Source organism: Microcebus murinus, chromosome 9, assembly GCF_040939455.1.
Source record: "Microcebus murinus isolate Inina chromosome 9, M.murinus_Inina_mat1.0, whole genome shotgun sequence".
NCBI lineage: Eukaryota > Metazoa > Chordata > Mammalia > Primates > Cheirogaleidae > Microcebus > Microcebus murinus.
This window is the reverse complement of record NC_134112.1, coordinates 46,702,540-46,730,314: the sequence shown is the minus strand read 5'-3', so window position 1 is coordinate 46,730,314 and position 27,775 is coordinate 46,702,540. Positions and strand designations below refer to the sequence as shown.

The following is a 27,775-nucleotide window of genomic DNA, read 5'->3' as shown; positions in this document are numbered from 1 at the left end:
AAAGGGGATGTTTTTGTGGATGGGGAAAACCATCCAGCTCTACTGAGGGTGATGGTTTTAAATACGATCCTTTAAGAGGGAGCAAGTTGCTGTGGGGCTTCTACTGCATTCCTGACCCCATGTAACTCCAGGCCTATCACAAGGGCTTGTCGATGCACATACCACATTCTTTATCAAAGAGAGGGAGAAATGCACTCACAAGTGAGAAGATCACAGTCCCGATTGCAGCATACAATACATGCAGCCACTGCAAAGAGAAGAAGCAAAACAGTATATCAAGAAGGATATTTAGAGTAATGAAAAGGCTCACTTAGGTCACTACTGGCAGATATGAACCAATATTAAGAAAGTCAGATCTTTTGGGGAACTCATCTTTTCTTGAACACAATCAAGAGCATCCACTCAATTCCAATAAACAAGCAAATGAATACTAACCTTGCCAATGTCAAATAATATTCATCAAGTGCTAGACATCTCATATGTGGTTGGGCAAGTAAAATGTATTAGACATATTTCAATTTTTGCCCTGTCCACATAGCCATTCTAGAGAATCTTCTCACCCCTGAACTCTTGGAACAGGTAGCCTTGAGGACATAGTGACCTTCACGCATCCAAGCTGGAGCAGATTGGCGAGAGGTAGAAGAAACCCACTCCCAAAACAGTGAGTCTTTTGACTGGGAACTTCTGGTATGTCACTAGGCTTAAATAGATGCACCAGGCCAGTCAGAAATCAATTCTCAGGATAGAGGTATCCAAGCAGCAGAGGCTATTTTCTCATTAGGCAGTACTGGAGCTGTTGTTGCTGTAAGAGGTGGCCAGTCAGCTCAGCCCCAGAGAGAAAGGTAGGGTTCCCACTCCTGGGAATTCCAGCTCTTCTTTCTACCTGGGAGTTCCATGAGTTTCTCTGGGTCTTTGCCTCAGCCTAGTCTGAATGGTGTCTGTTCCTTGCAACCAAAACGGCCCTGATCAGAATGTGGGACTAGTCTAAATTGCAAAGGGTCTGGCTCTCTCTGGGAAGAGGAAAAGGAAGTGGTGTGCAACACCTGAGGAAAAAAACGGCATTGACTCTTCAGGATGAGAGAGCTGGTTCTGAGAGGGAGGGCGGAGCACTCCAGCTCTCACCAAGGAGAGGCTCTTGGTGAAGAAGGGAGACCAGAAACCAGTAACACATCTGGGAGACACAGTATTTCCAGACTGAGCTAGTACTAAGAAAACACCTGATCACTGGAGACTGGAGGATTCAAAGTTGCCAAAGTCAAACGAGCACGTAGACTTAGGACACAGCTCTGCCAAAGTCTTCCATGCAAAACATATGTGTAAAGTTATAGAGATTTGTGAAAGAAAACTTAGAATGGGAACACAGTTTTATCTATCTTAAAGGAAACAGTTTTCTTTTTTTTTTTTTAAGTATAATTTCCATTTTATTTTTTTCCAAAAGATAGTTTTTCTTCAGTCCTCAAGGACTCAACTCCATACATGGGCTTTGGTGGAGGTCTCCGGGCAGCAGGTCTAAATCGGGGTGGGGGTGTTCGGTCCTTGCGGGATTCCCGAGAACGACGCCTGACTAGCTCGCTGTGACTGGCACGACTCACACAGGAATGTAGCTTCACATCCACATAGGCATCGAAGAGGGGAAACACAGTTTCTTAACTGCACGTAAATGATACTGTGAAGACCTCTGGAACCCACATAATAGATATTTGTATTATTATTACTGACATCTCTGTTACCATTAATAATAAAAAATGGAGAGCTGTGGTCTTTTAAGGCACATCTCTGAGATGCCTTTGAGTTTATCTCTAAAATACAGCTATAACCTCCCTGGCTATAAGCCTATGTGGTCATTCATAAAGCTGAACCAACCCAGCCGGAACTGTTGGGTATATGTATGTCCGCAGATCATGTAACAGGTCCACTTGTTGCCAAAGAAACCGGCTGGTTCAACATTTAGACCACGTTGGCCTTGGGGTTTTAGCCAAAGGGTCACAGGCCCCAGGCCAGCCCTCAGTGGACCTAGTCTCCAACAGGACCTCCACCTCAAGGGCCAGATCCTGCCTGTCACTCTCCACAGCCCTCCCGAATCAGGCCACGCACAGTGCAATGTGGCGGGAAGCGTGTCGCCGCCGGAGTCACACAGACCTAGCCTCGATGCCACCCCCGGCCACTCACTCCCTAAGGGACTCGGAGGAATTATTTCATTTCACCTGGCCTCTTTGCTTATCTATAAAATAGGTGAGACACGTACTCTTCAGGAATGTTGTGAGAATTAAACGTGATGCCTTGCGAAAAACACATAGGCCCATGCCCGATTACCTAGTATCAGTGAATATATTAAAGCGAAAAGTAAAAAGCTGGAATTAGAAATTAAGGTGCCTCCTCTAAGCTGCTGTCAGAAAAGGGCACACAGGCCTAAGTCTCCCACTCCTGCCGTATATGACAATACTCCAAACACGCGGCACCACACACAGCAGGAGTCTGGCCTGCCTGCCTCATGGGTGGGTCCCCCAGCACCCTCTTGGGGCAGGACAGCTGCCTAGGGGAGGAGCTCAGGATCCACGCCCCAGCTCCTCTGCCCACGGGGTGGCCACGGGGACGGGCCTCACAGATCCCCGGCTAGAGTGGGGGAGTGCCACTGGCCACGGACGGGCCCAGCTGCTGGGCTGCGCAGCCCATTGCGTTTTGCTCGTAGGCCATGTTTGCTACTTCTCAGGGGCCGGCTGTGAGCAGCAGGGCCCTCCCCGGGAGACATGGCACCACCCTCATGGTGGACTACGCTGGCTCAGGGGCTTCCTGGAGGCCTTGCGGGGACCACGAGGGTAGGTGTGGCCTCCCTCGGACCACGCCACACCTACGGCGCCCCCACCCAACCTTCCTCCTCCTTTTTCCCCCCTCCCAGGGCCAAACGGGCAGTCCTGGTCTGACCCCCCTCCAGCCTCCCTGGGCTCCCCCACTTTGTCTCTCACAGACATTTCTCCTGGTAAAACCCTTACTCGCTTAACCCCAACTCCATGTCTGCTTCTCAGAGGACCCAGACTAACACAACCAGCCCTTCACCTGTGTTTTTGACAATTCTCTGAGGTTTCCAAATGAGATCCCACTTACATAGGCTCGTATGGCGATTACGATAATTCCATAGACTATAAGTACGACGGTCAAAACGAACAGCATTCCATTTAGCATGGTAAAATCCCACTGAGGAAACATAAACAGTGTACAAACAACTCAATTATCATCTATGAGGAGTTTCAGGATGTTTAGAGATGCATCTTATACCCCACAGACACTGGCCTATTGATAATAGTTTACCCTGGCCCATTCAGAGAACTGTGGCAATCCTTTAGCCCCAACCACTAAAAAATGCTCCGTAAAAAACGTCAAACTGACTGGGATTTGCTTCTGGAGGGAGAAAAAGGTAGCAGTATGGATGAAAAAACAGTAGCCACTAGTTGATAATTTTTGAAACTGAGTAATGGGCACATGGGGGTTCTTTACACTATTTTTGTGTTTATATGAAATTTTCCCTAATGAAAAGGGAAATTTTTCAATTCAATACATTGAATAAGTAGGATGTATATTTGTATGCATAGTATGATCATAATTACTCATATTTTTTTAAAGCATGTGTGCAGAAAACATTAATAGAATGAAATATACCCAGATGTTAACTGGGTATCCTTTTTACATTTATATGCATATATCATAATAAAAATGTATACTAAGCTTTCAAAAATAACTACTAATGATTCTTCTGTAATTTTGAAATTTATTCATGTGATTTTTGTGTTTGCTTTTGTAAATTAGTGACACAAATCAGCCTGAGGTGAGTAGGATTTTTTATTGTTTTTTTTTTAAAGAAAGAAGATATTCATCTTCTGGCCTAAAAAACAAAAACAAAAACATTGGATGATGTAGCAAAAGATATTTTCTTGCAAGAGCATTTTCCTAATTCCCTTATATCCTCATCTTGTCCCCTGCCCTTAACACACCAAGGGAAAATTCTAAAGTACTAGTTGTCTAAGTGTGGTTCTCCATTCAGCAACATCAGTACCACTAGAGAAATTCAAATTTCCTGACCCTTCCCCAGACCTACTGATACAACAAGGGTAGGGCTCAGAAATCTGTGTTATGACAGCCCTCCAGCTAATTCTGACGCATGATGAGCTTTGTCTAGGGCTACGCCTTCAATACAGTAGCTGCTGGCCACATGTGGATACTGAGCACTTGAAATGTGGCTCATCCAAACTAAGACGTGGAGTAAGTATGAAACACACCACTGGATTTCGAATTTTAGTTCATAAAAATGTAAAATATCTCATTATGATTTTGGTTATATGAATTACATGTTGGAATGGTAACAGTTTGTATGTATTAGATTACATAAAATACATTATTAAAATTAATTTTGCCTCTTTTTTTTTAACTTTTCTAATGTAATTACTAGGAAATTCAAAATCACATCCATGACTTGCATTTGTGGCTCACATTAGATTTCTCTTGGACAATACAGGTCCAGAAAGCAGTAAATCTGGCTAGTGACAGTGAAACCCTACGGCTAGCTCCTTGCAGGCAGAAAGGAGATGTGACAGTGAGGAAGGACGACTGGGGTGAGGTCAGTCTAGGTGGGAAGCCTCCTCAGCTCTGCCCAGGCCCGAGAGAGGACAGGCTCCGAGTCATGCCAATGGTGGACTTTCGGCTTCAGAGGCCCACAGAGCACGCAGGGACCCAGGGGGTCCAGGTGATAGTCATTAGGGAACAAGAATGGGCCACAGCATCTCACCCCAACCCCTTCTTGGCCAGGGCCAAGAGCTCACACAAGCCACACCCTTGTCCCAAATTCCCAGAGTCCACTTTAGAGAGAAAAGCAGGGAAAGAGGGAGGCTGAGGGGCCGAGCATATTATAGCCACATAAGACTGTCACCCAACCCAAAGGAACTATTTCAACCATGCGATCAGATGAAATTTAAACCAAATGGACATTTAGTTAATTTCCCCCCTGCTAAGTGGACGGTTGGGGTTCATGAGAAAACTCAGATGCATTGTGTGCCTACATTTCCACTGCAGCCCTTGGGTTGTGGTGGGTCTGAATTTTGCAACCCCCACCACATAACTTAGGGGAAAAAATGTTATCTAGTTGAACATGTGTTCAGCTGCCTCTCAAAGTCATCAGTGCAAATACCAGAACCTTTAAAATAGCTTCCAATTCCGATTCCAATTCCAATTCCAAATTCACTCCCCTGAACCTGAGTTATAGATCATCTGTTACTTAAAATACTAATAGGCTTTTTTAAAGTATTCTGGCATTTTAGAAGATTTAAAGTGACTTAATGTGGCCGGGCGCTGTGGCTCACGCCTGTAATCCTAGCTCTTGGGAGGCCGAGGCGGGTGGATTGCTCGAGGTCAGGAGTTCAAAACCAGCCTGAGCGAGACCCCGTCTCTACTATAAATAGAAAGAAATTAATTGGCCAACTGATATATATATATAAAAAAATTAGCCGGGCATGGTGGCGCATGCCTGTAGTCCCAGCTACCCGGGAGGCTGAGGCAGAAGGATCACTCGAGCCCAGGAGTTTGAGGTTGCTGTGAGCTAGGCTGACGCCACGGCACTCACTCTAGCCTGGGCAACAAAGTGAGACTCTGTCTCAAAAAAAAAAAAAAAAAAAAAAAAAAAAAAAATAAAGTGACTTAATGAATCTATGCATTTAGCAGCAGCCCACCTCACTCATTGCAGGAAGGGGGCTACCTAGTTACAAATAGACTGGTTTCCACAAATGACCAGCTTTGAAAAAGCAACAACTGATCTGATAATGAATTAAAGTTGAATCTCTAACTTTTGATACAATTTGGGTAAATATCTAGTAGACCCTTCCATCTTTCTGATGTGTCTTCCTTTTTCCATCAGGAAAAGGCTAAAATTCTGCACGTGTATAAGACCTTCCTTATGACGTGTGCCAAGCAACTTGGAAAATACACTCCTTTCTGTGTAAGTTATTAAACTGACTAAGGCAAACCTATGACTTACTAAAGGAAAGTGACCAGAACTACAAGGAAGGACCACAGAAAATACACCTTGACATCAAATCTCAAGGAGATTTGGTTGGAGAGACTCTGGCTCATCACCCAGTTAAACAGGAACAATCCTGAATGATATGGTGTTCTCTGGAAAATCGTGGCCCTGGTGAACTGTACAACTTTTTAATTTTTCAAGTCCCTTTGTGAGTCAGGGTCCCATCAGGGAAAAGATGGCACACACAGGACAATTTGAAGTGCGGTGGTTTGTAATGGAACAGCCCAGAAGGCTGTGTTGAGTTGGCCCCCTCGAGACACAATGGATTTTGGTAAGGGACACGCCTAGCCCAAGGGGAACTTGTTGGGGAGATGCCATGGGAATAAACACCTCTTCTGCCCCCCAGGCTCCCACTGGGACTTCCCATTGGCCAAAGGCCACACAAAACCTAAGGCAAAAGAGCCTTAGTGGGAGTGTGGAAGTGGGTCGGAAGGGACAAAGAGATACATCTAGCATGCTCCCTCATGACAGAAATCTGTTTCAATCATACGTACTTTTGTTTGTAGAGCAAATAAAGTGAGAGCCACTGTCACCAGAGTGGTTGCTGCTGTTGCCCACAATACTTCATGGACTTTATAGAAACTAAAACCAGAGATTGTAATTACTGAACGTTCACATACATTCAAAGAAAAGAGCACACAAATAAAAGGAAATGTGTATCAAAGACTTACCTTGCTACGGCTCCTAGCATCAGGCCTTCAAGAACTGTCTAAAAACAAAATTCACAATAAATCAGAAGCCTGCTTCCTGAGGCGGGAGGCTGAGGCCCAGAATGTGGAGCAGGAGGTTTGGGGTTTGCACATGTGAGAAGGTCTAGGGGCCAGGTGGGTAGGTACAAGCTGGTGCTCACAGCTACGCAGGGCGATTATGGGACGTGAACAGTAGAACACACATAACCACACACACCACACACACACAACACAGTCACATGCACACCCCACAGAGTCACACACACCACATACACACCACATGGAGTCACACACACACACACACCACACACACACCACAGTCACATACACACCCCACAGCCACACACCATACACACACACACACCACGGAGTCACACACACACACCACACACACACACACACACACCACACAGTCACATACACACCCCACAGAGTCACATACATACACCACACACACAACACAGTCTCACACACACACCCCACGGAGTCACACATCCATACACCACACACACACACAACACAGTCACACACACACCACATGGAGTCACACCACACACACACCACAGTAACATACACACCCCACAGAGTCACACACAGACACCACACACACCACGGAGTGTCACACACGCACACCACACACACACAACACAGTCACACACACACCCCATGGAGTCACATATACAAACCACACACACACACACCCCACACACAAACCACACACACACACAACACAGTCACACACACACCACAGAGTCACACGCATGCACACTACACACACACACACAACACAGTCTCACACACACACACCCTGGAGTCACACATACAAACCACACACACACCACACAAACCACACACACAACACAGTCACACACATGCCACAGAGTCACACATACAAACCACACACACACACCACACACACACAGAGTCACACGCATGCACACCATACACACACACACAACACAGTCACACACACACCCCAGAGTCACACATACAAACCACACACACACACACCATACAAACCACACACACAACACAGTCACACACATGCCACAGAGTCACACATACAAACCACACACACACACACACACCACACACACCACACACACCACACACACACACACACACTCCTTTCATGTGCTGCTGGAGCTGGAGAAACATGAAGCAATGAGCTAGCAGAAAAGGAGAAAATTAACCTCGAGAGAAAGGGTTGGATGCAAGCACATCATTAAAATGTCATTTGCACATGGAATAAACACACTTTTTCCCTGTAATGGAGACAAATACAGCCCACTTAGGTGAATTTAACAAAGTAGAAAATCCAGCAATTCTCCCACTGGGCTTGGACAATCCAGAAGGGTGATCCGAGATTCTCTTGGACTCCAGTCCCTTCCCAGCCTCTGCTCTGGGCCATCCTTGGGCAACAGGTGCTCAAGGCCCCGCAACTGTCACTGTCCTGGCCCTTCTGTTAAGAAGTGCTGTCCTTTCCTACTTCCTGAGAATGGAGGATTCTTTCTTGGCTCTCCCTCTGGGCCAGCGTCTCTGCCAGGCATCTGGATTCCCCTGACGGAGCAGGCTGCGGGCTGGCGGGTGTCACAGGGCCCTGGTGGGGGGCCAGACTGTGGGCCAGGGCACAACCTCAGTGCCTGTCTGGGTCCGGTCCCCTGGCCTGGCTGGCTGCTGGCTGTCGAGGCCTCTCTCTCTCCCACATCCTCCGCCATCCCAGTCTCCAGGGGTGAGGAGAGTGCTCTAGCCCTGGTGCTTTCCCCCTCCTCCTCCCCAGCCCTGGGATGGTACCTGCCCTTCAGTCCCGTCTCCTGGCACTCTGGGGCTGAAGGTTGTCACCCAGGCACTACAGGAAGTGTCAGCACCCAAACCGTGGATGAAGCCTCAGTAGAGAGGGCATATCCTGATAAAATGTTGCTGTGCGGAGGGTCCCCATTGATGAACGACAATAGGATCTACAAATGTACTTTTTACCTTGGTGTGTATGTGTGTGGGGGGGTGTGTGTGTGTACGTGTGTGTGGCATGTGTGACTGTGATATGAGTGGTGTATGAGTGTGCGTGTGTCATTCAGAGACTAGGAGAGGGGGAAGGAGTGACTTCAAGCAGGAAACCAACTTTGGTTTTCAGAAGAGTTGGAGAGTGAGCAGGAAGAGGCGTAGAAGTCAAACCTGTCTGATGACTTCAAGAGCTCAGAACAAGATGGGGATGGGTGCAAGGAGCCAAAATTCTATGGGACAAAACCTGTCTTTAGTGAATGTGGGTGTTTTCCTTTTGTCTGTCAACTCCTTTTCTGAAATTTTTTTCTCCCCATTTGTTTCCAAACCCTTGTGCATGACATTAAGCCTAGAAAATACAACAAATTCTGTGCCCCTCTCCAATTTATCTTCTCTTAAGCTTTTACTTGCTTTGAGATAAACAACAAAACCTCAGAGATGGGAGCTCCCTTTTTTGGAGATTCATAACTTTTATCTCCTCTTGCAATAAACATTAAAGGCATTTAAAATTTTAAAATAAGAAATGCAAACGCTTCTGAGAACGTAGCACCCCCTCTGCTGCCCCTGCCCCTCCCACGGCCTCTGCTCCAGGACTCCTGGCGTCGCTGTGTCTGGCAGAAGCCCCTGTCCCTCCTGAGTGGGGCCTGCTGCTCCGTCAGCGTCAGCGCAGGAACTGGGACAGTGCAGGTGCTGGCCCGGGCAATAAGCAGGGTATCCACGCCAGCTGAGAAAGGCTCCTCAATGTCCCTGCAGTTGAGGGAATGCTCAAATGCGGGCATCGGACAGCCAGTAAATAATCCACGGACCTGCCTCGAGTGGACGCAGAGAATCTCACCACTCGGCGTGTGTGCTTGCTGTGACCACTAGCATCTAAATCTAGGATCAAGTATATAGGACTCAGTGTATAGGACTCAGGTGTATAGGACTCAAGTGTGTCGGACTTCATGCATTTCGTGCACTAATCTACCACCATCTTTACTCACCCACCCTAGTTTTCCTTCCATCAGCTTTCTCCATTAATCTATCTTATCTTCTTCTATTGTGGACATTTTTATAAGCTACCACAAATCTGATCTGGAACCAGAGGAGGAAAACATCAGTTGGTAAGTAAATCTTCACATGGAAAGATGCTCAACACTGCTTGGGAAGAAACATAACCCCCCCCAAAAAAGAATCATTAGCTGTCACCATCCCAAATCCTACTGGGACGGTTCTGGGTTTTCCCAGGAGGAGCAAAACACCCTAGGAGCTACTACCGGTGAGCTTCAGAGACCCTGGTCTCCGGAGGTGAGAGGTGTGGCCTGACTCTAAGTGAGAGAAAGAGAATCAGGGATGGGGGAATGACTTAGATGCCGCTGAGTCCCTGAGGAGGAGCCCCAAGACCTCCATCTGGGGGGCTGAGCCCTGGGGAGTGGGGGTAAAAGGATAGAAATTCAGATTCTGTGCAGGTTTAGAAAATCTGGGAGCTTCTGCTGAGAGCTGGCAAGATTGGGAGTCCCCATGGGCAGCACAAAAAGGAATTGGCTACAAGAAAGGGTGCTGCACAGTCTTCTGTGGCGCGGAATGGCAGTGGATGACAGGAAATGGGTAGAAGTGGTGAAACACTGGGGAACCAGGAACCCGGAACCAGGACCAGACCATGGATACATGAGGAGTGCCAAGGACTAGAGGCCCTCCAGCCCCCAACTCTCTGGTGTAGGGAAATCCCTCCTGAACTGAGATGCAAGTTATGAAAATAAGGGAAACCTGAACTCAAGACGGTTTCTGCTCCCAGTGAGACTTGAAATAGAAATAAAATGCATTTTGCAGGCTGGGCAAAGTGGCTCATGCCTGTAATCCTAGCACTCTGGGAGGCCAAGATGGGAGGATTGCTTGAGCTCAGGAGTTCGAGACCAGCCTGAGCAAGAGCAAGACTACGTCTCTGCTATAAATAGAAAGAAATTAGCCAAACAACTAAAATAGAAAAAATTATCTGGGCACGGTGGCGTGTGCCTGTAGTTCCAGCTACTCAGGAGGCTGAGGCAGGACGATCCCTTGAGCCTAGGAGTTTGAGGTTGCTATGAGCTAGGCTGACACCACTGCACTCTAGCCCCGGCAAGAAAGTGAGACTCTGTCAAGAAAGGAAAGAAAAGAAGAGAGAGAGAGAAAAAAAGAGGAAGGAAGGAAGGAAGGAAGGAAGGAAGGAAGGAAGGAAGGAAGGAAGGAAGGAAGGAAGGAAGGAAGGAAGGAAGGAAGGAAGGAAGGAAGGAAGGAAGATGCATTTTGCAAAACTGAAGAAATTTGCATTTCTTACATACTAGTTTGTGAACTAGATGGAACCCACTCTCCATAACAAGATGCTTTTGTTGTGCCTGAGAGAAATCAGATTAACTGTTCAGATTAACTGTTCCTGAAATGCAGCCCAGGCTGGAGGTAGTTTCCTCCATGAGGCCTTACAGGAGGCATTTGCAGCCACAAAGATCCCCAAATTCTCTAACCTACTGAAAGGGTGTGATACTATCTTAGAAGTTTTCTACTTCATTACAACCAGAATTCCACTAAGAAAATATTTCACAAATAATCTCTACTTGTATTATCCCACAGGAAGAGTTTCCACAATTATAGGAATGAACTTAATAATGGGACAAAAATATATTTCAGAGGTGAACTAGAACAGGTGCTGACAAGGTTTACTTACAAATAATACCAGGAGAATGTAATTCGCAGGCACCTGGCGGCGGAGTTTCCCACAGCAAGCGAGTACAATAAGTACAACAAAAAACGCAGGGCTGCAGAATAATTTAAAGCCATGTGTTATTTGCTTCCAGTGATTATATCATATGATATATTATACTGAGATAAACAGATATAGATACAGATATGTATCATTATATGATATCATCTCATAATAAGTATTATAAAGTAAACAAACATTTTCATTCTTAGCTTTACCTCTTTTTTTTAGCTTTTAAAATTAACTTTTCTCATTGCCATCCACAGATAGTTTACGGGGCATTTACAATTTTTTATTTTGAAATAATTATAGATTTACAGGAAGTTGCAAATGGATAGAGAGGTCCTGTAAACCTTCATTTAACCCCAATGGTTACATCTTATACATTTATAGTACAATACCAAAACCAGTAATTTGACATTGGTACAGTGTGTATGTATTGTTCTATGTCACAGAACTATGAAACTAACATTTGTGTGGATATACGTAACCACCACCACAGTCAAGATTCAGAACTATTCTATCAAGGAAACATCAAAAAAGACCTCCCTTGTGCTACCCTACCCAGTTATAGTGTGGAAGTCACCACGGCCAAGATTGAGTCACTTATGTCAGACCCAAAGTGGAGCTGGGGGGTCATGATGGAGAGGATCTCACACTCGTATGTCTAAGATAAGAACGCCCACAAAGACCTTTCAAAAACCCACAAGAAATTCCTACACAGCCTAAACATCCTGCACACATGTCTATAAAGGACTTAACACAATAAATGCCTCACAAATATAGTATTCCCGCTAAGTTGCTCTCACAAGAGCACTTGCTTCGTGAGGGCTGCCTCCACCCATGAGTTAGCACCAGCTCCTGCAACAAGCCCCTGTGACCTGTGATTTTCATTTCAAAATAGCTTACGTGAACCTCTTCTCCTTGTCTTTAAAAGGTTTACCCTTACCCCAGCCTCTCCAGATACACCTATGATCCTTCATGGCTTTTGTATCCCAGATTGCAATCCCTCTGCCACTCCCAAATGCACTGTTTTTTGTGGGGAGCCTCTCTTTCTGTCATTAGGTTGACAATAGTAACCACCCTCACTAACATACTCAACCGTGACTCCTGGCAACCACCAATTTGTTTGTTTTCCATTCTTATCATTATATCATGTCAGGAATTTTATACCTTTACCTCATTTTTTCTAGTAAAACAATCTCAGGCAATAAATATCCAGTAGAAAAACCACATTTTATTTAATCCAATGATACTTACAAGGTTATATAGGTGAACCAGGGGTTTGCTCTCACCCACGATCTTAAAGCCTCCCTGGTTAAAAAAAAAATTAACATACGTTTACATAGTAAATAGTATATTTTGATAACTAATGTGATATTTAAGTAGAAGTAAAGCAATATCAGGGGAGGAAAGGGGGAAACCCTAGCTGATTATAATGACAAATGGGGAATGAAACAGTGAAACATTCTTTTTCTTAAAATAGATATATTCATAATAAATATTAAATAATAAGTGAGGCAGGGCGAGGTGGCTCACACCTATAATCCTAGCATTCTGGGAGGCTGAGGCGGGAGGATCATTTGAGGTGAAGACTTTGAGACCAGCCTAAACAAGAGCAAGACCCCGTCTCCATTAAAAATAGAAGAAATTAGCTGGGCAACTAAAAATAGAAACAAAAAATCAGCCAGGCGTGGTGGCGAGCAGCTGTTGTCCCAGCTACCCAGAAGGCTGAGGCAGGAGGATTGCTGGAGTCCATTAGTTGGAGGTTGCTGTGAGCTAGGCTGACGCCACGGCACTCTAGCCCAGGCAACGGAATGAGACTTGATCTCAAAAATATATATAAATAAATAATAAGTCAAATTTGGATCCATGTAAATGTCCTGGTAAAGGTTTTTATTTTTAAAAATACTGAGATTGATATGTGCTCAAAGCCAAAGAAATCAACTTCTCATATATGTGTTTCATAGTTACAGATTTTCATCAGATGAATATAAGCAGTAGTGGATCACAGTCCCTCCAATAATACCTGAATTTAACAGTGTTCTAGCCTCCACGGTCTCCATAACCTCAACTTTTTTCCTTTATACAGTTCTATCTGTGGAAATAGCTTAGAGAAATTTTTTTTTAAATAGTGAGTAATCACTCTGTGATTCTCCCCTTGTATACACATTAAATAAATGTGTATGCCTTTTCTCCAATTAAAAAAAAAAGAAAACAAAATAGTGCCGGCTGGGTGCAGTGGTTCATGCCTGTAATCCTAGCACTCTGGGAGTTTCGGGCAGGTGGGTTGCTTGAGCTCAGGAGTTGGAGACCAGCCTTAGCAAGAGTGAGATCCTGTCTCTACTAAAACTAGAAAAATCAGCCAGGCCTCGTAGCCCATGCCTGTAGTCCCAGCCACTCTGCAGGTTGAGGCAGAAGAATCGCTTGAGCCCAGGAGTTTGAGGTTGCCGTGAGCCATGATCATGCCACTGCACTCTAGCCTGGGTAACAGAGACTTTGTCTCAAAAAAATAAAAAAAGACAGAAACAAAATAGTGCCCAAAATAAGAGTAAGAAAAAGTTCTTGGCTTAGGAAGTTAAAGTAAAATCCTAGAAATCTACCATCACCTTGGTCTAGGAAATGCCTCAGAAAAACAAATCTATAGAAATATTATCTCTTATGAATGATTAAGAAAAAAGAGATACATTATGTTTAAGTGATCAAAATTAAATCAAGCTGATTCAATAAAAATTAATGTGAACAACTTAACATTTAATTTGACATCGGTAGTAAAGACTTACCAAAAAACAAACGTGCTAATTATTGACGCGGTGATCAACAACTGAACTGACAGGATGAGGAACACTTTTATAATGAAATCTGAGGAAACACAAACGTCATTTTTATGACACAGTATTCAAAAATATAAATGCAATTACCTACTTTTGATACTTAATGAAAGGAATTTTTCCTCTGATTTTTTGAGGATGGGAAGGGCAGTGCCAGTTTCTAGTCAGCAAATGGAATAACAACAAAAATACAGCTCTGCAGAGCTTTTAGAGAATACTCGATCCAGATTGTCAGAGGTGTTTTATTGGATCTGAGGGTTTGCCTATGGAAGCTCCAAAATTTTCAAGACAAGCTGAAGGATTGCATTTCTTATTGTGCGCACCCCATCCTCCTTAGGTTCAAAAATGACCGCAAAGTCTCAGGCTATCGCAGGCACAGCACCAGGGCTCCGGCGACAATTCCCCCCCCGCACGCAATGCGGACAGCGACGCCTTGAGGACGGCAGGTGGAGAGGGACTTAGGCTGCGGAGGGTCGACAGAGCTTTTCCCGCCACTTTTCTCTCCAGCCTGCCTGCCCGTAGCAACTCTCTTGCCTTCTACTTACTGATGCAGAAACCAGACAACCTGGCGAAATAGCAAGACCAAAGAGTTCCAAATGAAAGACACGGCAAAGCACAGTTCACGCTAAGCCACCGCATATCTTTTTGCCTATTTCCTACTGCACAGGTTTTCCCAGGGCCCTCTGAATATGTCGCTGGCAATGACTATTTTCTTTTTTGTGTGTGGCTTTATTCCAATTTAAAAGGGAAAAAAAATGAAATAATGCCCCTTAAAGATAATTTATAGGATCATCAATTCCGTTGTTTTGCTGGGCAGTTTCTGTGCATGGGAAGTATGACAACAAAGGAATGGGACTGAGCTGTCTTCATCAGCGTATCAGAACATATGTTCCAAAATATGTGTTACCTACACTAAAATATTCATTTAGCTAACATTAATTTGGCATCTACTATGTATCAAGGCCCATAAGGGAATAAACATTAAATGAGGCTCGGCCTCATAAGAATAGACATATAGATCAATGGAATAGAGTTGAGCCCAGAAATAAACCCTTATATTTATGGCTAATTGATTTGTAACAAATGTGCCAGAACAATTCCATGAGGAAAGAATAGTCTTTTCAACAAATGATGCTGGGATGACTGTAGGTACACACACAAAAGGATGAATTTGCATCATTTCCTCATGCTGTACACAAAATTAATTAAAAATGGATCATGGTCATAAATATACAAGACAAAACTGGAAGAAAGCACAGGTGTAGGTCTTCATGAGCATCAATTAGGCCATGATTTCTTAGATATGACACTGAAGCACAAGAAATGAAACTAAAAACAGATAAATTAGATTTCATCAAAAGTAAAGGCTTTGTGCTTCAAATGACACCATCAATAAAGTGAAAGCAAACCTACAAAGGGTTTTCAATAAGGGACTTTCCAATAAGTGACTAGTGTCCAGAATACATAAAGAACTCTTACAACTCAACAACTAGAAGACAAATAACAAGGTCAAGCGTGGTGGCTCATGCCTATAATTCTAGCACTTTGGGAGGTTGAGGCGGGCGGATCGTTTGAGCTCAGGAGTTTGAGACCAGCTTGAGCAAGAGCGAGACCCCATCATTACGAAAAAAATAGAAAGAAATTAGCTGGACAACTAAAAATATATAGAAAAAATTAGCCAGGCATGGTGGTGCGTGCCTGTAGTTCTAGCTACTCAGGAGGCTGAGGCAGTAGAATTGCTTGAGCCCAGAAGTTTGAGATTGCTGTGAGCTAGGCTGACCACCACAGCATTCTAGCCTGGGCAACAGAGTGAGTCTCTGTCTCAAAAAAAAAAAAAAAAAAGAAAAGAAAAGAAGAAGAAGAAGACAAATAACAGAATTAAAAATGAGCAAAGTTTGTATAGTGCCTTCTCACATTGCCCCTGTGCTCGACCACATGACATGCTTTGGCCAACGGGACATTTGCAAGGGTGATGCAAGCAGAGGCCTAATAAACTGCTTGTGCTTTGGGGCTTATCCACCTGGCACACTTGTCCTGGAACCCAGCCATCATGGAGTGAAAAGCTCAAGCCACAAGAAGAGAACCAACAACCAACAATTGCCAGTCATGTCCTGGAATCATAATGGCTGTAGCAGCCTCATTATAACTGGTGAGAGCTTCCAATCAAGGCCAGCACAAAAATTGCCCAACTAAGCCCAGTCAATCCACAGAATCATGAGAGATAATAAAATGGTTGTTTTTTTTTAAAAAGTGGGCAAAGATTTTGAACACACATTCCTCCGAAAAAAGACATGTAAATGGCCAATGAGCATATGAAAACATGCTCAACATCGTTAGTCGTCATGGAAATGCAAACCAAAACCACAATCAGATACCACTTTACACACTAGAATGGCTATAATAAAAAAAGATAGAGAATAGTGTTGACAAAGCTGTGGAGAAACAGGAACTCTCATACATTGCTGACTGGAATGTAAAATGGTGCAGCTACTTTGGAAAAGTTTGGTAGTTCCTCAAAATGTGAAACAAAGAGTTATCATATGTTTCACCAATTCCTAGGTGTCAAGAGAAAGGAAAACATATGTCTACACAAAAACTTGAATATGAATGTTGATCGCAGCATCATTCACAACCTAAAAGTGGAAAGAATTCAAATGTCTGTCAGCTGATAAATGGATCAACAAAATGTGTTAGTTATATCCACGCAATGGCATGCCATATGGGCATAAAAAGGAATGAAGTGCTGACACGTGCTACAGCATGGCTGAATCTTGAAAACATTATGCTAAGTGAAGGAAGGAAATCATAAAAGACCACATGTTGTATGGTTCCATTTATAGGAAATGTTCATAATAAATAGATCCATAGAGACTTCTGAAAGTAGATTAGTAGATGGCAGGAGGTGAGGATGAGGGAGGATGGGAGTAACTGTTAATAGGTATGGGTTTCTTTTTGAGGTGATAAAAATGTTCTAAAGTTGATTGTGATAATGATTGACAACTCTGTAAATACACTAAATACCACTGAATTGTACACTTAAAGGGATGAATTTTATGATTTGTAAATTATATCTCCATAAAACCACTTTAAGAAATTATAACCCCCATAATCCATTATCTTGCTGTACTTTTTCTCTTTTTCCCACAGCACTTTTCATCTTCTTACATACTATAAAAAATTTTTTTTAAGTGGGGAATGGCCCAGCCTCTGTCCTCTAAGAGAGGCAGATACAAATAACTAACTCTAGGCTGGGCATGGTGGCTCACGCCTGTAATCCTAGCACTCGGGCATCCTCCCACCTAGGCCAAGGTGGGAGGATAGCTTCAGGTCAGGAGTTCGAGACTAGCCTGAGCAAGAGTGAGACCCCATCTCTACTAAAAATAGAAATAGTTGGCTGGGCAACTAAAAATAGAAACAAACAAACAAACAAAACTAGCTGGGTGTGGTGGCACATGCCTGCAATCCCACCTACTCAGGAAGCTGAGGCAGGAGGATTGCTTGAGCCCAGGAGTTTGAGGTTACTGTGAGGTAGGCTGACACCACAGTCCTCTAGCTGGGGCAAAAGAGCGAGACTTTGTCTCAAAAACAAACAAACAAATAAACAAACAAACAAATAACTAACTTCAACATTGGTGAGGAGGCTTTACACATTTTTCAATTATACCTCCCTAAGCTTCATTTCCTCATCTGTAAAATGGCAATACAACAACTTCATTTACAGAGTTGTCATAAGGACTAAGTATAATAATATTCCTCTTGCACAACACCCTGTGGAGACCTGGTGTCTGTGTCAGAGGTGGCTAATTGCTAAGTGACATCCATTCTCCCTGACTTTCTTATGATCTAACCTAGATCTTGCAAGGGTGGCAATGAGCCCATCTGAAAAACTACAGGCAGAGGTGCCCATGTGATACAGATAAGGTCAGTGACATGTCATTCAAAACCCTTGGGTGTAAGCCGGGCGCGGTGGCTCACGCCTGTAATCCTAGCACTTTGGGAGGCTGAGGCGGGCGGATCGCTCAAGGTCAGGAGTTCGAAACCAGCCTGAGCGAGACCCCGTCTCTACCAAAAATAGAAAGAAATTAATTGACCAACTAAAATATATATATATATACAAAACATTAGCCGGGCATGGTGGCGCATGCCTGTAGTCCCAGCTACTCGGGAGGCTGAGGCAGTAGGATCGCTGAGCCCAGGAGATTGAGGTTGCTGTGAGCCAGGCTGACGCCACGGCACTCACTCTAGCCTGGGCAACAAAGTGAGACTCTGTCTCAAAAAAAAAAAACAAAAAAAAAAAACAAAAAAAAACCCTTGGGTGTGGTTTCTGGGAATGCTCCTGAAAAGAAGTCTGATTTGGCTGGCTCTCAGGGCACCTGTCCATGAAGGGCACCCCCTTGGCATTGTCAGAGCTGCAGCCCTCCCTTGGCACTTCTTTGCCTTTGGCTATCTGCATTTTCCTTTTCCTACCTCAAAGGCTAGAGCACCAAAGGCATCTTTCCAGCCACAGGATGGAATAGGAGGGCCACAGGGAGCTAGCAACAGGACTCAAAGCTCACAGGCCACCTGCAAGTTGTCCAGGCCCTAAGAAGGCTTAAGGGTGGGAAAGTGTACACCCAGGACCTGTAGGATTAGCCTTGAACTGCCTTCCTTCAAAATTCATCTTTCATGAGAGACAGAGAAAGGGGAAAAAAAAAAACCAAACACTTCTCATTTATTTAAGCCGCAGTTTTCTAGATTTTTATCACCCATTGCTGAATATATTTCCTGACTTATACAGCATTAACATCTGGGATATTGAATTAGAATTAATATTTTTTAAAACTTAAGCCAATATCGTGGTAGGGAGGAACATATTTACAATCACCAGTAACAAATTCATATCTCCTTAAAAAAAAAAAACAAAAGTTGTTCACCATATGTTTATTATGAATTTCTGAATGCCCTGGACAACTTGGGGGGTAGTCTATTATAGCAGCCCTACATCGCGTTTCATGACAAAGCATGAATAGGAAAAACTAAAAACAAAATTCAATCTCTCTGACAATCCACCCTGTGGACACATTTTAAAAGAACATTTGCTTTTCTCTTATTAAAAGGTAATTCGTTTATTCTCACCTCTGCGGACAGCTGCATCTGAGAATGGAGAGGATGATGAATTAGTATGGCTTTCTTCTGGGGTGCTGTCATTTGTAATTTGTACCACATAGGTATTCCATTTCTCAGGACTCTTTAAGTATGGATCTTTTCGAGTTTCTTGTGGCCCAGGCGCAGATGTTGTGTGGGGCTGACCAGATTTAGGATGGGTGCTTACATCTGCGGTTTTCCGAACCAGGTGTTGATGATCTCCAGAACTAAAGTCTATTGGTTCACTGACCTCCAAGTCCATTGTCCTGGAAGGAGAGGATTGTTATTCATGCCCTTATGATCACACCTCTACAACCTTAGCATCCTCATAACATTAAGAGGATTTTTTTCTTTATTTTAACTGCCTTGCCTCAGTACTTGCCAAGTCAGTGCCTAATAAACATTTGTTAAATGAATGATGAACAAATACTTTTACGGTGAGGCCGATAGAGTAAAATAATTTGCATACTATTATAAAATTGATATTTTTATAAATTCATTCAGCAAGGAGTTAATGAGCTCTAAGCATGGAGCTGCCCTTGTCTCAGCCCTCAAAGAGTTTACATTTTGGAAGACAAGATCTTCAAACAAGCAATACTGTAAAAGCCAATATAAGCAAGCTAGGAACATTGGAGGAGGACATCAGAGTCCTTAATAAAGTCTGGGGGAACATGCAGGGAGCAGAAGAGGTTGTCAAAAGCTCCCAGAGAAAGTGAGGTTTAAGCCACAGGTGGAAGTTGAGCAGAAGTTAGTGAAGAGGTGGGGGAGTTTTCCCAGACAGAAGAACCAGCCTGGATCAGGCTGGGGGGAAGCAGAAAGGGCAGATTCTAGAAACTGAAAGAAGTTCCTATAGTTGGAGCAGGGAGTCTGAAGGGGAGATTGGGATGAGGTTAGACAGAGAGGTGGTGGGGATGCATCACTGGGAAGCTGGCAAGCCAAGTGAAGGGGTCTGGATGTTATCCTGAAGGCCACAGGTATGGAAGGCAGAATAACTGTCCCCCAATGATGTCCACATCCTCATCCTGGGAACCTGTGAATATGTTACTTTGCATGTCAAAAGGTACAGTGTGGGTGTGACTAAGTTAGGGACTTTGAGATGGGGAGATGATCCTGGATTATCTGGGTGGCCCCAATCAATCAGTCACAGGAGTTCTTATGATCATACTTAAAAGAGGGAGGCAGGAGGGACAGAGTGAGAGAAGGAGACGTGACAATGGAAGCAGAGGTCTGAGTAACACCGTTGCTGTCTTTGAAGATGGAGGAAGGGGCCATGAGCCAAGGAACGCAGGCAGAAAAGGCAAGGAAATGAATTTTTTCCCAAAACCCCCTGAAAGAATGCAACCCTGCTGAAACTTTGATTTTAAACCAGTAAAACTGATTTTAGACTTCTGACCTCCAGAACTGTAAGATAATAAATGTGTGTTGTTTTAAGGCATTAAGTCTGTGGTCACTTGTAACAACAGCAGTAGGAAATTCATACAGTGGGGAATCACTGAAAGTTTTCTAGCAGGGGACCACGGGGGTCTGACTAGAAAGATTACTCCAGGTACAGTAATGGAGGAGAATGGGCCAGGGTAAGCCAAAGTGGAAGGAAAGAGACCAGAAATCCAAGTAAGAGGTGATGGTGGGTTTTGCCACACTACCTTGCAGCCTGAACACAGTTCCAAGAAAACCACTACTAAATGGATCCAAAATGGCAAAGCAAAAGCACCCCATGAACCTCCTGGGGAACAGGAAGTCGGAGGTAAGCCCCTGTTGCTGGCCACCTGTCGCACAGAGAGAGCCACGTGGGGGTGTGAGGAGACTGCAGAGATGGCAAAGCCTCGGATGAGCCCAAGGCCAAGTGGAAACGGATGAATAGAAGGTCTGAACAAACACCAGCCTCTTGGAGAAGCAAGTGCAGTGTGGTGAAGATGCTGCTTATCCTCAAATTAACCTCTAAATTTTATAAAACGCATCGGTTTGGATGAATTGAAAATGTAGCTCTACAATTCATCATAAAGAGTAAATGTGTGAGAACAATCAAGAAAAAATTTGAAAGAGAAGGATTATAGGAGAGGGGGTGGTGATGTACTTTATCAGAAATCAAAATGTCACAGAGCTATATAATTAAAAATGTGGTAATAGAGTGGCAACAGATAAACAGATCAATGGGATGGAAGAGATTCAATAAACAGACTGATGTATATATGAGAATTTAATATTTGATAAAGGTGGAATTGTAAATTTCATCCCAGTGTTGGAACAATTAGCTATGTACTTGGAAAACTAAATGGAGTTTAATAATTATTTCATATCTTACACAAAAACGTAAGATGAACTAAAGATATTTTCATAAATGATAATAACCATAGATATCCCACAAGAAAATATAAAGAATGTTTGTGTAAGCATTTGTAAGAAAGACAGCATAAAAGAAAAGTCTGGCAGATTTGGAGTACAGAAACCCTTTAGATGCCATTACAAAGAATACCAATGAATCTGAAATTTATTTTCAGATTTACAATGGTTACTATACAATGTACAATGGTTACCATACTGTAAAAACAACTTTACCAAGGAAAAGATAGGCAACTCAATAAAAGGATGATAACATAGATAGGCAGTTCATAAAAGAAATTTAAATTGTCAATAAACTTAGGAGACGATAACTCACAAATAACCAAAGAACTGCAAGTAAAAACAATAGTGAAAAGGCATTTTTTGCACAAAAGACTGGCAAAGATTTAAAAAACTAATTCTCAGAGTTATAGAAAATACTACGCAAGAGTATGAAGAAATAGATGCTCCAGGGCCACATATGACTTGCATGGGACCTGCACACGTTTGTTCTCATGGTCTCCTCTTCCACAAAAAATATTAAAAATTATATTTTTGACTGCATTGGCATAAAGATGAGTATAATCCAGGCTAGATTCTTATATTCAACTTTTCTCCTGATTTTTTATTTTTTTATTTTATTTTATTTTTTTTGTGGACGAGGTTCTGGGGCCCCAAGAGCGGGGGCCCCGGAAGTCGCCCCCCTGATTTTTTAAAAAAATATTTTTATGGCCCCTTACAACTCTCAGGGGCCCTGTGCTACTGTGACTGGCGGGTAAATCAGCCCTGGGATAGATCCTCTGGGGCATAAAACTGTGGCAAGGGGACAATTTAGCAGCATCTGTCAGAATTCAAAATGTGTATTACCCAACAGTTATATTTTTAGGAATTTCCCCCCTGAACATACTCAGACAAATAGGCAGAGATACATGTATAAGGAAGTTCATTGCATCATTCATTGTTTGTAACTGGAAACATTTAAAACAGTCTAAATATCCATCAGCAGCAGAATGATTAATTTTGGCACAGGTAAAGGCAGATAGATATGGATTGATGTGGAAAATTCACTATTACACAGTTTTGAATTTAAAAAGTAAGATTAGGCTGGGCATGGTGGCTCACACCTATAATCCTAGCACTCTGGGAGGCTGAGGTGGGCGGATCGCTCAAGGTCAGGAGTTCAAAACCAGCCTGAGCAAGAGACCCCATCTCTACTAAAAATGGAAACAAATTAATTGGCCAACTAAAAATATATAGAAAAAATTAGCCGGACGTGGTGGCACATGCCTGTAGTCCCAGCTACTCAGGAGGCTGAGGCAGAAGGATCACTTGAGCCCAGGAGTTTGAGGTTGCTGAGAGCTAGACCGATGCCACGGCACTCTAGCTGGGGCAACAGAGTGAGAGAGACTCTGTCTCAAATGAAATAAAATAAGATGTAAGAAAAATTAAAAGTAAGATTAGAGGATAATATTTAGTAAGACCTCATTCATGTTTTACACACACACACACACACACACACACACACACACACACACACACACACACTCTCCTGGGACTGGAAAGATACTACAAACTGTTAATATGATTATCTGTAACACGGCCCAGTTGGGCAATAACCTCTGGATTGCATGAATATTTACAGTGAACATTTATTACTTATATACTAACAAAAAGATACTTACATTTTGAAGAGGAAAAAATATTTCTCTTTTTGGTAAAGTCTGGAGCTCCTCTGAGGACAGCAGTCTTCACACGAAGCTGAGAAGCATTTAAAAGCTGTTCAAACAACCAAGTTGGTTTCCTGACTAGTGTCCTGCAAATCAGAAGGAGAGGCAGCCAGACTTTCAAAGCACTCAGAAACAAACACCAAAACCAAAGGCAACTGGGTTTTCCTCAGGAAACTACATCTGGCTGGCGCCTGAACCTCAAAGGGAGGCTTTCACCTGGTCCTCAGCCCGTGGTCACCCAAAGCACAGCAGGCGCTGGGGCTGAGGCACGGTTCTAGCGACAGTTGGGGAAGTGGCAGTTGGAGTACAGGTGTGCTGGGGACCCCACTTGGAACCTAGGAGAGGGTCTCTAAGTCAAGCCCGATGTGCCCAGCCTCATTCTGGCCTAACGGCCGTGCCAATACACCCTGTGCTGAATCTCAGTGAGGCCTATGCCAAATCTCCTTACTGATTCCACGTCAGGGAGCAAGAGGATCCTGGAGGACGTGGCGTCCCTAACCATGTCATCACTTTCTTCCAAGCAGAAGGAAGATGTTTATGAAACTCCACCGGGGGAGCCCACCAGATATCCCACATGATTTTTTCAAATAAGTAAGACTCATCTGTGATCAAGTGGGTGTTGGTTTTTCTGATCAATAATGATGATGCTGGTGTCCCCCATGCATGGGACAGCTGCTTGCAGGCTGCGGGCCATTGAGGAGCCGTGGAGGGGCCTGATTCAGGCAGCTCGGTGAGAGAAGTCTGATGACTTGGTGGGGGAAAGATACAATGAGCCCCTCTTCCCTGGGGTTCCTAGTCAGAGAGGGCAGTGGGAGCAGAAACTTGTCCTAAGTGGAGATACGGCTGAGAAAAGGTTAACTGATGTGTAAATCCAATCACTAAACTGCAAATTAGTGTGTCTACTTTGGGTAAGGAGTGGGGAACTAGAAGAAACACGGAGAGGAAAAAGACATACTTCTTCCCTTTTTCTCAAGATACTCAGTAGATGGGAGGAGACACAACAGCGAATACCTAAGGCAGGAGGAGGGAGGAGCCAAAGGAAGAACAGTTGTTCAGAGTTAAGGAGTTGGAGGAAGGAGAATGCAACTTCTGGCGTGGGTCTGGGATGACTCTCTAAAGGTGGTTAGGGTTGGGTGTGAAGAGGTGGGAGGAAGCACATTCCGGGGAGAAGGAACACGCAGAGCAGAGGCACCAGGGTGGGAAATGCAGGGCACACGCCCAACACAGAAAGTAGGTCCACTGGTTGTAACATACAAGGTATGTCTGCAGCGGACGGCAGAGATGCCATGCTGACCCTCCTGAGGACAAAACAGGAAAAGATCAGTAAGAACGCCTGCCGTGGCTCTCTTCCCTTGAACTTCCTTGCAGTCTCATAGGTCTCCCTCATTCTCTCTCTGTCCAGTCCCTACCATCTCTCTCTAGTTTGTTGATGTTAATAGGCAACTCGAACTAATTGTAGTTTTTCCAAAATATAATTAACATGATTTACATGATTACACACCAAGGGTCTAACTAATGACTTGATCACGATCTGGGCAGGACAAATGCTTCTTCCCCCTCCTTCTTCTTAGTTATAACCTCATAGTTGACATGAATCAGGCACTAACTAGATGTCAGAGCTGTGTGCAACTTCACACATACTAACTCATTTAATCCTTCACAATATTTGTGTCTTGATGAGTATGGGCAGAGTGGGGTTCCTTGACCATGCACACCCTTATCCTAGATACCTTAGGGGACACTGCCACTGAGTCTCCCTTTACTTACCTGTCAAATGAGGATGAGAGAACATGCCCCACGGAGTTGATGTGAGGATTAAATGAGCTTAATTAAGCTGTACACAGGAGTTGGATACTCTACAGTATGTCTATTATACTTCACTTTAAAACATTATAAAAAAATTTACAAGGAAAAAGTGTAAATCTTCCTGATGATCTCAGAAGGTTAAAGGGCGTGGCCAGGGGCTGGGGAGCTGACGAGGACAGGAGGCAGAGATGGCTGGCATGAGTAGGCACGGAGAAGCTGGGTGTTGGGTCGTCATATAATCGTCCTGCGGTATCTGTGGATTTGACCAACCACAGATAGAAAATATTCAAGGAAATAAAAATAACAATACAATAATAAAAATAATACAGATGAAAAGACAATACAGTATATCAACTATTTACATAGCATTTACATTGTATTAGGTATGATAAGTACTCTAGATATGATTTAAAGTATACAGGATGTGCATAGGTTACATGCAAATACTACATCATTTTATATAAGGGACTTGAGTGTCTGTGGATTTTGGTATCCTCAGGGGTCCTAGAATCAATCCCTCACAGATACTGAGGGATGACTGTACTCATGGACATTCACCTGACCCCAAAGGGTGTCCTGTGATAGAGAGGAAGCTGTTGAGCCAGGGACCAAAGTTTTCAGTGAATGAAAGGCAGTAACTTGGAGATGAGGTACAAAGGGAGGTATACCATTACCAAACAGATACATTAAGGAGCATGGAATGTAGTACCTAGATTTCCTCACAGTGCATTGTAGGAGAAGAAAAATTTCCTTCTGTCCCTTTAGAGTGTGTGGCTGGGCCTGAGAATTAAATTATTAATAACAGAAAAAGATTAACAGAAGAGAGCATACAAGTTGCATTTAGTATTTTTACATGCATGGGAGCCTTTACAAGAAAAATAAAAACGGATAGCTGCTATTAGGCCAAAAGGGTATATACCCCTTTAAACAAAGAATATAAATTGTAGGGATGTGACAAGAGGAAGGGACTTAGGCTAAGGCTGGTAAATTGTGGGAAAGTGACTAGGAAATATATGGTGGAAACTAATGGAAAATAAGGGTTATAAAATTTAGTAAGGTTTTGTTTGTAGATTCATCTCAGCATCAACTCTCTCTCTGACAAGAATATTCTCCTCTTCCTTGTGAAGAGAGGGCACCTTTCACAAGGGAAGTTTTATGTCCTGCTTCAGGCAGAAAGGGTGTCAGGGAGCCTTTCTGTTGTTGCTTCATTGCCTTCAGCTCAAAATAATATGCTTAAGTTGTATATTTTGGGGTAGTATGCTCTCAGCACCTCCAGCATTGTTCCAAAATGAGACAACACTCTTTACCTATTCTCTTCAACCACTTTTATAGTTGGTCTTAATCCCCATAACAGTCCTGGGAAGTTATTTTGTTTTACTGTTGAGGAAACCTAGACTTAGAGCCAGGTTGACTGAGCCACGGACCCAGGGAGCTGTTCCGAAGTTCTGCCTGGAAGTGGTGCCAAGAGCAGAAGCTGTGATGGCGGCCAGTCCAAATCGCAGGACCTCCGATCATGGTCAGTTAACAGTAAAATGGGATAACTGCTCCTTCCAGGGTTGTCATAAGCACTGAGATTTTGTTGCAATATAGACATTTAATACATGTTTCTCCCCCAAGCCCCAACATATTCATCAAGATCTCCTAGGATGCCAAGTCTAGGAAACTCAGGGTCACGAAGAGGGGTTTGCAACCACTACTCCACCAAGTGAAGCTGAGAATGACAGCTTTGTTTTTCTGGCGAGACCCATACTGACTGGTGACATTAATAGAGGCTATCTGGTTTCTTATATGTGGCCTAGGCCAGTTGTTTTGAACTGCTGGGTCCCCAGAAACTTTCAGGGAGTCCTCAGTGTCAAAATTGTTTCCTAACAATGCTAAGCCAGTTATTTCCCTTTTCCACTCTCATTTTCTCACTGGTACACAGTTCAGAGGCCACACTACATATGATGACACCACCCAACAATTAAGGAGTGTGCACTTGGCATTTTAGGCTGTAAAATGTCTCAATTTTTACTTCCAATACATACAGGTTCATGAGTATAATCCACACAAACTAAAGTATTTGCAGGGAGAGTGTCCAAATTACTATTTTTAGGAATGTAAGGGGTCTTGAGTAGAAATGCCAGATTTAGTAATTAAAAATAGAGGATTCCCAGTTAAATATGCATTTCTGACAAACAACGATTATTCCATGGGTCACACTCATGGTAAAAAATTATCCCATGTTTATATGAAATACACTTTTAATCTGGCATCCTATATTTTACCTGGCAATGCTAGTCCTGACACCAAAAATTTGACAACCACTCCCCCAAGCGACAGCTAGCGGAACTGCAGCGAGCGCCTAGAGACGCCCGGTGCTGCCCTTCCGGTCAGGTGGTCGGGCAGCACGCGTGTGGCCCCGCCCATCGCCGGAAGCCTCCGCGGCCGGGGTCGGGCGCTCCCCGTAGGCCCCGCCCCGCCCCGCCTCGCCCCCGCCTCCCGGCGCCTCGAGCCTCCTGGCG

The 27,775-nt window shown here is 43.8% G+C and overlaps 1 protein-coding gene across 1 annotated transcript in view; it reads right to left on the bottom strand.

The window, feature by feature from the left end:
- Positions 1-25,365, bottom strand: part of TMBIM7 (protein lifeguard 2) — a 29,564-nt gene extending 4,199 nt beyond the window's left edge. The window contains exons 1-10 of the mRNA XM_012779632.3: positions 25,233-25,365; positions 23,421-24,763; positions 19,411-19,685; positions 14,248-14,326; positions 12,725-12,778; positions 11,429-11,519; positions 6,736-6,773; positions 6,559-6,646; positions 3,103-3,192; positions 200-247 (exon numbers count right to left, since the gene is read on the bottom strand). Of these exons, the coding sequence (XP_012635086.1) occupies positions 200-247; positions 3,103-3,192; positions 6,559-6,646; positions 6,736-6,773; positions 11,429-11,519; positions 12,725-12,778; positions 14,248-14,326; positions 19,411-19,685; positions 23,421-23,422 (765 nt within the window). The 5' untranslated portion in view covers positions 23,423-24,763; positions 25,233-25,365. The remainder of the gene's footprint in view (positions 1-199; positions 248-3,102; positions 3,193-6,558; positions 6,647-6,735; positions 6,774-11,428; positions 11,520-12,724; positions 12,779-14,247; positions 14,327-19,410; positions 19,686-23,420; positions 24,764-25,232) is intronic.
- Between the last annotated feature and the right edge of the window lie 2,410 nt (positions 25,366-27,775).